The 11,717-nt window shown below is 37.2% G+C and overlaps 3 protein-coding genes across 5 annotated transcripts in view; all 3 read left to right on the forward strand.

Annotated features, from left to right (window-relative positions):
- Nucleotides 1-3,606, forward strand: part of LOC106761625 (protein DETOXIFICATION 19-like) — a 12,801-nt gene extending 9,195 nt beyond the window's left edge. Inside the window, exons 2-7 of the mRNA XM_014645191.2 lie at nucleotides 1,658-2,202; nucleotides 2,285-2,371; nucleotides 2,463-2,519; nucleotides 2,608-2,846; nucleotides 3,100-3,218; nucleotides 3,339-3,606. Of these exons, the coding sequence (XP_014500677.1) occupies nucleotides 1,658-2,202; nucleotides 2,285-2,371; nucleotides 2,463-2,519; nucleotides 2,608-2,846; nucleotides 3,100-3,218; nucleotides 3,339-3,473 (1,182 nt within the window). The 3' untranslated portion in view covers nucleotides 3,474-3,606. The remainder of the gene's footprint in view (nucleotides 1-1,657; nucleotides 2,203-2,284; nucleotides 2,372-2,462; nucleotides 2,520-2,607; nucleotides 2,847-3,099; nucleotides 3,219-3,338) is intronic.
- Nucleotides 3,607-6,381: 2,775 nt separating this feature from the next.
- LOC106761001 (protein DETOXIFICATION 18) lies at nucleotides 6,382-9,177 on the forward strand. Of its 3 annotated transcripts, XM_014644468.2 has the most exons (9): nucleotides 6,382-6,892; nucleotides 6,981-7,100; nucleotides 7,220-7,262; nucleotides 7,366-7,525; nucleotides 7,754-7,840; nucleotides 7,932-7,988; nucleotides 8,094-8,332; nucleotides 8,539-8,657; nucleotides 8,772-9,177. In XM_014644468.2, exons 1-9 carry the CDS (start codon nucleotides 6,581-6,583, stop codon nucleotides 8,907-8,909), a joined length of 1,275 nt encoding a protein of 424 aa, XP_014499954.1. In that variant the 5' UTR covers nucleotides 6,382-6,580; the 3' UTR covers nucleotides 8,910-9,177. The 3 variants fall into 3 exon arrangements, with proteins under 3 accessions (XP_014499954.1, XP_014499953.1, XP_014499952.1); XM_014644467.2 differs by having other exon boundaries at nucleotides 6,981-7,262; nucleotides 7,366-7,520; XM_014644466.2 differs by having other exon boundaries at nucleotides 6,981-7,525.
- A 455-nt stretch (nucleotides 9,178-9,632) lies between these two features.
- Nucleotides 9,633-10,860, forward strand: LOC111241639 (jasmonate O-methyltransferase-like). The gene is made up of 2 exons (XM_022780361.1): nucleotides 9,633-10,071; nucleotides 10,221-10,860. Exons 1-2 carry the CDS (start codon nucleotides 9,973-9,975, stop codon nucleotides 10,446-10,448), a joined length of 327 nt encoding a protein of 108 aa, XP_022636082.1. The 5' UTR covers nucleotides 9,633-9,972; the 3' UTR covers nucleotides 10,449-10,860.
- The last annotated feature ends 857 nt before the right edge of the window (nucleotides 10,861-11,717 follow it).

Below are 11,717 nucleotides of genomic sequence, written 5' to 3' on the forward strand. Positions count from 1 at the left end.
AGACCGAGTGTCAGTACAAGACCGAACACTCTTTAAGAGACCGAGTGTCAGTACAAGACCAAGCATTCTTTAAGAGGCCGAGTGTCAGTACAAGACCGAGCACTCTCTAAGAGACCGAGTGTCAGTACAAGACCGAACACTCTTTAAGAGACCGAGTGTCAATACAATACCGAGCACTCTTTAAGAGACCGAGCGTCAGTACAAGACCTAACACTCTTTAAGAGACCCAGTAATAATAAATGACCAAACACTCATCAAGACCTAGTACTAGTACATGACTAAGCACAATCAAGACAATAAATGACCAAGTGGTCATAAACAAATAATACATATAACAAACCGAACGTTATATTGAAGTGGATAATGGCCTCAGACCGATCGGTGATTAACTGAAATTCCATAATACAAAACTCAGTTAAGACCGGGTACCGAACAGTACTAAGAGATCACTTACACACCTAAGACCGAATGATCATTAGCAGGTAAGGTCTCCTAGAGTATAAACACATTCAAGACCGAACACTAGTATTAGAACAAATACTAGTACAAGACCGTTCGGTCATTAACTAAAACTCCACATAAGTGGAATCCTGTTAAGACCGAACTCAAGTGAAAAGCCGAATGGTCCATGAAGGACCCTCAGCGAACTGCATAATTCTGCAGAACAACTACATAATTATGATCAACATCAAATCTTACCAATTTCTCTATAAACCTAAAACTCAAACAACGACCATTTTTCCCATTTCTAACACTTCATTTCCTCACCATTCTCTCAGCCATGAACCAGAATTATACAGAAAACATTCAACATGAATATAGTACACACCATCAATACCAAACACCCAATTCACTGTATTTCACATACATGCAACATCATCAACAACATATTCATACATCAGAATCAATTAATTAAAATGATCTAGCTTCCCTTACCTCTTTAGTTAAACCAAAGGAAGACTTCTTATTGAATTTGGCTACCCCACTCGTACGGACACCGCCTACAAACCTTTGAATGATGAGAAAACACCATCCATTCCACCCAAAACTAATAATTAGATTTAAAAGAGTAGTTAATGGACACATGCAAGACCAAACAGTCTTTTGCATGTTACCGAAATTGCAGAATTTCAAAAAGGCGAAGGACTCAAACTTACCAATTCAAAATGACAGCTTGGTCGGTGCGAAGCGAAGCTTTTGGTACCAAGAAGACTTAGGTGTTGTCTGAATAATGATTGGAAGAAGAAGAAGGAAGAAAGTCTAGAGAGAAAGTGAAGAAACCAAGAGAGAAGGTAGAGAGAAGGAGGAGAAAAGAAACTTTAGAAGATTGGAGAGAATGGACACATGCAGATAAAATGGCCTGAAATTGAAAAACTAGGCTCATATACTGCCACCGAAACCCCCATTTACACATGTCATTTTTGGGTTTTTGCAATTTTATTATATCATTTTATCATTCATGCAAATTTAACACCATAGCATTTCTCAATTCTCAAAGAACTGAATGCATGAAGACTGAGTGTTGTTTAAGACAGAGATAAAAATAGAGAATACTTTAGGAATCAGTTGATACTAAATTTATAGTAATACCTCGTCAATAGTAACGAATACATAAGAATGATGTTATTGTTTGATTGACAAGTTATTGTTGTCTTAGGTTGGTTTGAGTGGGGCATTGGAAACATTGTGTGGGCAAGGATTTGGTGCAAAGGAATACCATATGCTGGGAATTTACCTACAAGCCTCATGCATCATATCTCTCATTTTTTCCATCATTGTATCCATTATTTGGTTCTATACAGAACCCATCCTGGTGTTGCTTCACCAATCTCATGACATTGCAAGAACAGCTGCTCTTTATATGAGGTTTTTTATCCCAGGATTGTTTGCATATAGCTTCTTGCAAAACATGTTGAGGTTTCTTCAGACACAATCTGTAGTAATGCCATTGGTTCTACTCTCAGCTCTTCCATTGCTTCTTCAAATTGTCATTGCATATGCCTTGGTTCAGAGGTCAGGTCTCAATTTCACAGGTGCACCCGCTGCAGCTTCTATTTCCCTATGGATTTCAATGCTATTACTTGCCTTGTATGTAATCTATGCTAAGAAGTTCAGGCAGACATGGCAAGGATTTTCAATGGATTCATTCAATTACGTACTTACAAACATGAAACTAGCTCTACCTTCTGCTGCAATGGTATGGTATGAACCACAAAACAACCCTTCACTTTTTTGTGTATCAATATAAGTTCCTACTTACTATTTATTGTTTATGTAATGCAAGTTTGGAGTATTGGGCTTTTGAAATTTTGGTTTTCTTAGCTGGACTTCTGCCTAACTCCCAGATAACAACTTCTTTGATTGCAATATGGTAAGGTTCTAACTGCCTTTATAGTTCTGTTCTTAATTAAAAATGAGAGGTTCATGTAGTTTATTATTGTCAATCTTCAAAAACTCTACAGTACAAATACAGAATTCGTAGCCTACATGATCACTTACGGTCTCAGTGCAGCTGCAAGGTTAGTTGGTTGAACACATTCTCTATACTTCAATTGCTTCACATATTTTCTAATGACTTGTTGAAAAGTTGAAATTTAATTTTGATAGCACAAGGGTATCCAATGAATTGGGAGCAGGCAACCCAGAACGAGCTAAACATGCAATGAATGTCACTCTCAAGCTCTCTCTCCTCCTTGGTTTCTGTTTTGTTTTGGCACTTGGATTTGGTCATAATATCTGGATTCAGTTTTACAGTGATAGTGCTACAATCAAAGAGGAGTTTGCATCAGTGACACCTTTGCTTGTCCTTTCCATATTACTAGATGCCATTCAAGGTGTCTTGTCAGGTTTGAATTCTTCATTACTTTTTTATGGGATTTTTCATAGTGAAGTTCATTACGGAGAACTTGTACACTTAATCCAATCCTATTTTCAATTCAAAATTTCAAAACATTGAGTTTATGAGTGTTTTTTTTTTTTGTCAGTTTTATCTAATGTGAAAGTCATACTTAGATTATCACAACACTTTTAACATGCTATCATTGTACCTTGAACATTAACTAAGAATTATTAGAAGGTAAATTGTGTTTAATGCTGCAGGGGTGGCTAGAGGATGTGGCTGGCAGCACTTGGCGGTTTACATTAACCTTGCAACTTTTTATCTCATTGGTCTGCCAATTTCATGTCTCCTAGCATTTAAGACCAATTTGCAGTATAAGGTGAATAAATATTTAAGGCATATGCTGGTTATGATTGTTCGAATCATCTTGGTTCTGTGAAACGGTTTGCTTTAACTAGTTTTACTAATATATTTGTCTTGAATTTGCTTTGTGATATAGGGTTTATGGATTGGTCTGATTTGTGGACTGCTTTGTCAGACCGTGACTCTCTTCCTTTTCACAAGGCGTGCCAAATGGTCTAAATTGGATCTTTCCCACGAAGACAAAGATAAAGACCATCCTCTTCTTATATAAACTTCTGCCAAACCTCCTAAGTTCGAGTATGTAATAACTGACGCAAGAGTTTAGTTACTGGTTCCTAAATACTACCTCTTGGTGGTTTCTTATGGCTGCTTAGTCTTGTTTATTCTTTTTTGAAAAAAGTTACCTTTTACCAAATGGCGCGAAGCGTCTCGTTTCCTGCATCTAGAAGAAGTTACAGAGTCACTTGATCTAAACCATCGGATCCTACTACATCTGATGACGTGGATCGTACAAGGGTCCACGACCTAATGGCTATAAATAGAGTGGGCCTCTCGTGTCATTTTCGTCATTAATATATTATTCTCTCAATCCACTGAGTGGATTCCTCTCTAGGTAAATAATGTCAATCGCTAACTTGTGTTCGTCTAAGAAGTTTTCGGGGAGAGGTGAACGAGGTTATGACAATGGTGCCTTGTCTTCGACAACACCAGAGTCTACCTCCTCCTCCGTCTTTGAGTCAACCGAGTGAGATGAGGATTAGGTTGACAATGAAGTTAGTGTAGATAAAAATAAGGTCGTTCAAAGCAGGGCACTAAACTTCGTTTATGGTGGTGTGGACATCACCACCACCGATGAGGGTGTGGAACCTCAGGAGGGCCTCCCGATCATTCCATGTTATGATTGATCATCTCATGAAGTTGGGGAATTCGTGACATGATTTCGAACCAAGGCCCAATTTGAAGATTGGGCCGAGCGACGTTTTAAAATCTCTCATGTTCGACCCTCTCTTCAAACTGATGCAAAGGAAACAAATGGGTGTTCCATGGGAAGGGAGACAACCCCGATGACTTCTTCTTTTCATACAATTTCCTCTTCAATGGAATGTTCATTTGGCTTCCCTTTGAAGATTTTCATATGAGGTCTTGAGGGAACTGAATGTAGCACCCTTACAACTTCATTTGAACGACTAGACGTATATGTAGGTGTTTCGGTAGTGAGATTGAACCCCACAAACTCCTACACAATTTGTCTCCTGGAGGTTTGGTCTCCTCTGCCGTCTCCTAGTTCCCTTCTTGATGTTCAGCTCCGAGTGTCTCCTTCACAATACTGTCCGTTCGTATACCTGTCAAAGGTCTTTCGATGTTCAAGAAATACGGCTCACTCTAGAGATAAAGAGAGAATGAAAAAGAGCTGAAATAAATGCGAGTAAATGTAACCAACTACCTCCTACCTTTGACTTGTATTTATAGTTTTTGTCATGAGCCCGTGATTAGCAAAACCTTAACTATGGTCAATTACTAGCCCAATATCCTTAATTGTATCTTAACTTAATTCTGTCTTAATGTTACATTTAATCTTGGCTGGACGGTTTGTCTAGAATTATTGTTTCTCCGAGATCATTATGTTTGGGGCAACGTTAACATGCCGTTGATAGACCTCGCGTTGCGCCTATGCCAATTACCTTGGACAACCTTACTCGATCGGGATCTTTGCCATAAGCTCGTATCCCCGTGTCCTTGAGTTGTCGTGGTGGATGTTGTATCCATGCCGAATCATGCTGGTCGAGCGTCTCTCGTACTTCTTCTTTTCATACAATTTCCTCTTCAATGGAATGTTCATTTGGTTTCTCTTTAAAGATTTTCAAATGAGGTCTTGAGGGAACTTAATGTAGCACCCTTACAACTTCATTCGAACAACTGAGCATATATGTAGGCATTCATGGTACTTTACGTGACCTTGGGTCTCATGCCCACTTCAGCAATCTTCCTCCACTACTTTTGAACGTGCCCAATCGCCAAGTGTGGGTGGGTCTCATTAATATCAGAGCAGAGGAAGATCCTCTTCAAGCTCTTTGCCCTCTCTTTAAAGGGCTTTAAGGATAAATATTTTATGATAGTAATAACAGAATACGACCGTTCGTGATTTTTTGACGAGAGTGGCCAGGCCAAGTTTACCCTCTACTGGACCCAAAATATCGCTCGGATAACGTGGTGCACAAGACGCGAGTGGCGCTGATTGACTTGGAGGCTATAAGCATGCTTGACGAAGTCCCATATAACCTCCCTTCCCGACGACTTATCCAATGCTTTGGATACGAGGACCTTAGTGCTGAGACGTTCAGTATGAGAAAAACATGTTGGAACATATGTCTGAGCAGTAGATGGTAGACGTAACCCTTGAACTCAGCTCCCAGGCTGCGGTACTGAACTGACATCTTGCTTATGCCTCGGATAGGGGTTCTACTGAAGCTTGTCGTGTTCTTCAACAAAAGTACCGTAACTTAGGCGAAGAGGATTGGAATTAGCTTAATAACATAAACTTGATAAGATGTTAAAAGATTAACAGAAAAGTGTGAAAAAATATTAATTGTGATTCTCAATTTTAATAAAATTACACTAAAAAAAAAAAAAACTCGAGTTCACCTTCATTGAATCAAGAGATTAGAACACTAAGATTAGTTTAAACTTAAATATGTTTTCATGGAATCTAATGTTCAACTCCGATTTTGGGTGAAATCATTAGAAAATGACAGAATATGGGATCTTTTTCTGGACAAGAGATCATAAACAAATTTAGATAAAAGATTGTTACACTATTTTTTATTTATATATTATTCTAGCATTTTCTACCTAGGAATATGAAATTCTAAGAGGATTTCCATTATTAATCATTCTTATCATAATTCTTATAACGTAATTGTAAAAATTAAAAAACTAGAGCCGGAATAAAGAATTTTGCTTAGTCCAAAATACAGATCAGTATCCCATCCAGTTCAACCACTATACCATCGTTATAAAATTTCCTGAAAATATAATAATTTTATTGCAAATTTTGTTCTCATATGGCCGTGGTGAGATTAGAGCAGGATCAGACAAACACTAGCATATTCGTGAAGAATATTCTATTACTAGACACTAGACCCAGTCCAAACATGATCCAGTGCTTCAAACTATGAAAGCCCAAACACAACACCTACCAGATTTTTTATTAGGATGACCAAAGTTATTTATCATATTCTGCTTTTATGATCAAACATAAAAACATACGCTTTAAGAAATTATCTGTCATGAAGTAATTTCTGGTGCATAGTTTGATAAAATTTAGTGGTTTGAGAACATATAAATAGGGATTACCAATCATTGAAGAGCCATATATACATGGATAGCATAGAGCAGATGAAAGAGGAGATAGAGAAGATTGAAGAAAGTCCCAGTTCAGATAGCACAGCAACACCTCTATTAAGGGTAACTAATGATGGAGAAGAAAACACAAGATGGTGGAATGGAGTGTTGGACATGGAAGAGGCCAAACATCAACTATTGTTTTCTCTTCCAATGATTCTTACTAACATATTCTATTATTTGATCACTTCGGTTTCTGTCATGCTAGTAGGTCACCTTGGAGAGCTTCAGCTTGCTGGTGCTACTCTTGCAAACTCATGGTTCAATGTCACTGGCTCTGCCATCATGGTAATTCCTCTCTCTTTTCAAAAGCCTTTCCTATAAAATAATAAATAGATTAAACTCCTTGATCATAGCTTTATTCTGTTGTTTTTAGGTTGGTTTGAGTGGGGCATTGGAAACACTGTGTGGACAAGGATTTGGAGCAAAGGAATACCAAGTGTTGGGAATTTACCTACAAGCCTCTTGCATCATATCTCTAATTTTTTCCATCATGGTATCCATTATTTGGTTCTATACAGAACCTGTCCTAGTGTTTCTTCATCAATCTCAGGACATTGCAAGAACAACTGCTCTCTATATGAAGTTTTTGATCCCTGGATTATTTGCATACAGCTTCTTGCAAAATATTCTGAGGTTTCTCCAGACACAATCTGTGGTAATGCCATTGGTTGTACTTTCAGCTCTTCCATTGTTGGTTCATATTGGTATTGCATATGCCTTGGTTCAGTGGTCAGGTCTGAGCTTTATAGGTTCACCAGTTGCAGCTTCCATTTCACAATGGATATCAATGCTATTACTGGCCTTTTATGTCATGTATGCTAAGAAGTTCAAGCAGACATGGCAAGGCTTTTCAACGCATTCATTCCATTACGTATTCACAAACATTAAACTGGCTCTGCCCTCTGCTGCAATGGTATGGTATGAGCCACAAAACAACCCTTCACTTTGTTAGTCCTTTTGACCATTGATCTTTCTTTACTAAATCAGTACAAGTAGCCTATTTTGCTAAAGATACATGATATAGATGTGTATTGAAACACTTTCTGAAGTTCAGATTATGAAAATGTTATTATAAATTAATGTAAGAGTGTAAGGTCCTTAATTATATATATATCATCATACTATCTGTTGTTTATGCTATGCAAGTTTGGAGTACTGGGCTTTTGAAGTTTTGGTTTTCTTAAGTGGTCTACTGCCAAACTCACAGATAACAACTTCTTTGGTTGCAATATGGTACAGTTCCAATAGCTCTATAGTCTTTTTCCTCTAAACAACAAAAGATTCAAATGATTTACTGTTGTTACAATCTTCAAAAAATCTGCAGTTTAAACACACAATTCATTGCATACACAATCCCTATTGGTCTCGGGGCTGCTGCAAGGTTAGATGGTTGAACACATTCTTCTTTGCTTGCGTTGTTACAAATGTTCTGAATCAACATTATATATAGTACATGAAGTGAAAAGTTGAAGTTTAACTTAGACAGCACAAGGGTATCCAATGAATTGGGAGCAGGCAACCCGGAAGGAGCTAAACATGCAATGAATGTCACTGTCAAGCTCTCTTTCCTGCTTAGTTTCTGCTTTGCTTTGGCACTTGGATTTGGACATGATATCTGGATTCAGCTTTTCAGTGATAGTTCCAAAATTAAAGATGAGTTTACTTCAGTGACACCCTTGCTTGCCATTTCTATAGTACTAGATGCTGTTCAAGGTGTCATGCAAGGTTTGAATTTCTTAAATTGTGCTAACATCTTTGATGTTTTTGTCAAATTTCCTTGTCCTACCTCTCACTTTTTTACCCTTACTGTAACACCTTTAATTGTTTGACCTGGTCCCTTATTTGTTTTAGAAAAACATTTGTGTCTGAAAAGTTAAAAAAAGTCTAAAAAACTTCAAGTTCTCAGGTGAAAATTGTGTTTAATGCTACAGGGGCAGCCAGAGGATGTGGCCTGCAACACTCCACTGCATACATTAATCTTTTAACTTTTTATCTTGTTGGCTTACCAATATCATGTCTCCTGGGATTTAAGACCAATTTGCAGTATAAGGTAAATAAAATATTTTGATTTTCTTTTTGTTCTGATATCTTGAAGAATCATCTTGATTATGAGACCTTTCTGCATTCATGAGTTTTATTATTGTGCTTGTATCAAAATCTATAGGGTTTATGGATTGGTCTGATTTGTGGGCTGCTATGTCAAGCTGGAACTCTCTTCCTTTTCTTAAGGCGTGCCAAATGGACTAAACTGGATGTTCTTAGAGACAAAGATAAAGATCATCACAAACTGGCACAAAATTAATGACAAAAGATCATCACAAAATTGGGTGAACATGATTTTTGTAAAACGTTTCTTGCTCATACTCACTTTGAGAATGCTATAATATGAACTAAGCAACTAAGAAATTCTGCCTTGAAAATCACTAGATTAATGAGAGAGTAATTTCTCGCATAAGACCCTCTGAATATTTTTTTTCAATACATTCTTCACTTGTATTTATATTTGAATGAAGAAACCTCATTCTTGAATGTTTGATTTATCAGGGACAATACATATGATTAACTCTATAGTCCATGCAAATGTGATGTTTGATGAAAAGAGTGTTTCATATTTTGTTGAATACGATACTGCATGGAAGGAACTAGGCTTGAAACTTTAATTAATGTATACCGTATCTCGGATCCAAGTCAGTAAAAATGTTGTTCTATAGGAACATGAAGCGTGAACCTTAAAGTGGTAAGATATGAGTTTTAACTAATAATTTGGAGGAGCCAAAATAATAATATACTCAAAATTTATATATTTAAATAGTTGCCACTAATACAATAAAAGTACATAATTTCAACCTTGAAATCTCTTAAAAAAATATGATAGTTTTGAAGTTGTATTTAATAGGTTTAATATATTGGTAGGTCCCTATTTTTGCCCTGAATCTCAATTACGTCCTTTTCTTTCTCAAAATCTCAATTGGATCCTTATTTTTGTAAAATTGAAGCAATTAAAGGTCTACCGTCAAATTTAACAAAAAGCCGTTTAACTTTAGATTACGTGGCACGGCCAACCACTTCATTAGTCTTACATGGCATTGAAAATGAATTTTATATTAAAAATTTGGATTACAATGTGGGCATAATCAGATTTTAGGAAGGTCAAAGTGGGCAAAACGAGTTATGTGTTTCATTAGTTAAATCTGCAGAGGAAACAATCTGAAACGCAGAGAATCAAATCCCTAATTCCCATTTGAATCAATCTACAGATGAATCAAATCCACTTTTCCAGATGAATCAAATCCCTAATTCCCTGATGAATCATACAGGAGCCATTTTTCCCTTTTCGTCACACCTTCAACTTCAACACACTTACCATGCAAACAGCCACAAGGAAAGAAATGGAAACTTATGAACTCTTCCACATGAACAAAGGCGCAGGCGAAACTAGCTATGCCATGAACTCTTCCGTTCAGGTTAATTAATTTCCTCTTACTTATCTTCTCTGTCACAAACATTCAACCTATATTCTTCTTACATCGTACCTTAATTTTTGCAAGAAACTACTACACTCATGATGTTGTGCTGAAAAAAATGATAATTTTTGTTTTTTTTTACTTTGCAGAACACAATTATCTCTTGTGCAGAGGCATGGAGAAAGAAAGCCATTGTGCAGATTCTGTGCACGAGTTGGCCTGAGAAGATGGGCATTGTTGATATGGGTTGTTCCTCCAGCCCTAATGCCTTGAGGGTGATTTCTGAGATCGTGGATGGCGTCTACGCGACCACGCGTCTGTTGGAGTGGTCGCCGCCGGAGTTGGTGGTGCATTTGAACGACCTCTTCGCCAATTAATCAAATCCCTAATTCCAATTTAAAAAAAAAAAACCTAATTTGAAACAGCAACCAAGAACGCGATCCCCACCACCCACGAGAACGACCACTGAGATGCCGAAACAAACCCTCCCTCTTTGCACCACGAATCGGACCGACCAACGTCCTTGTGTAGTCGTCGCGACCTTGCTGTACCATCGATTTGTTATCTTCCGTTGCACCTCCACAAGGTCTTTGTCTCTGCTCGAAAACGCAAAATATTATTGCTCCCAACGTTGAGTCTGTTCGCGTTAGTGAAAGGGAAGAAGCTTCAAGCTTCTAAAGTTCTGCGTTTAACTGGAACAGAGAAGAAGAGATGGGAAAGAGTTTTCCCTTACGCCACCTAAGGGCTAAATTTAGATTTTAGCATTTTCCTACTTTGCCCTTATGTGAATCTGATTCAATCCAAATTTTTAAAACAAAATGCCATGTAATCTCAATTTAAACGGCCGTTTGTCAAATTTGACGGCACGTCTTTAATTGCTTCAATTTTATAAAAATACGGATCCAATTAAGATTTTGAGAAAGAAAGGGACGTAATTGAGATTCAGGACAAAAATAGGGACCTACCGATATATTAAACCTATTTAATATGCATTCTATTTTAAATAATGTATTTTAATTTCATTTTTTGACCTATTCAATATTTCTATATTTGAAAACATTTTCCAAGATCACATCTTAAATAGTCGTCTCTACTTTTATGGGTTTGGTTCAAAATGATCCTACCTTTTAAGAAAGTTCAGTAAGATCCCATAATTTGTTAAAAAATGTTCTGTCTGGTCCTTTTCGCTCACGCCGTTAAAAACTTAACGGTACAAATGTCATCGTGGCGCGTAACCTTACTGAACTGTGAAATTTGATGAATATGTGGATGTTCTTCTCTTCTGTTTTTAGTTCACAGTTCCTCTTCTGCACTTAAAACGACTCCATTGATTTGGAAGCTTTTAAAGCTCCAAATTTGTGCTTGTGACCTTTTCAGAATCAGTTTTTCAGTTCAGTTTTTCATTGTTTTTGTTTCTGAGATCAAGAACAATCACAGATAAAGAAAAAAAAATTGTTGTCTTCAACAGTTGTTCCATCATCCTCCCCTCTCACTTTCACCAAACCCAATCCTCATTTCTTCATCAATGTATCTCCCCATCTCAAACCAAATCTTCTCACAAGGTTTCAAACCCAACACAGAGTCACTCCTCTCCAAAGTTCCAAACTCTTTTTCACCCCAACATCTCAGATCCAACATTCAATCTC

Source organism: Vigna radiata, chromosome 5, assembly GCF_000741045.1.
Source record: "Vigna radiata var. radiata cultivar VC1973A chromosome 5, Vradiata_ver6, whole genome shotgun sequence".
Classification (NCBI taxonomy): Eukaryota; Viridiplantae; Streptophyta; class Magnoliopsida; order Fabales; family Fabaceae; genus Vigna; species Vigna radiata.

Excerpts from the sequence above, each read along its gene's own strand:
- LOC106761001 (XM_014644466.2), top strand. The coding sequence starts at position 6,581 with ATGGATAGCATAGAGCAGATGAAAGAGGAGATAGAGAAGATTGAAGAA. Across the intron at positions 7,989-8,093 it reads GGTCTCGGGGCTGCTGCAAG|CACAAGGGTATCCAATGAAT; the intron begins GTTAGATGGTTG and ends TAACTTAGACAG. Across the intron at positions 8,658-8,771 it reads AGACCAATTTGCAGTATAAG|GGTTTATGGATTGGTCTGAT; the intron begins GTAAATAAAATA and ends CAAAATCTATAG.
- LOC111241639 (XM_022780361.1), top strand. The coding sequence starts at position 9,973 with ATGCAAACAGCCACAAGGAAAGAAATGGAAACTTATGAACTCTTCCAC. Across the intron at positions 10,072-10,220 it reads CCATGAACTCTTCCGTTCAG|AACACAATTATCTCTTGTGC; the intron begins GTTAATTAATTT and ends TTTACTTTGCAG.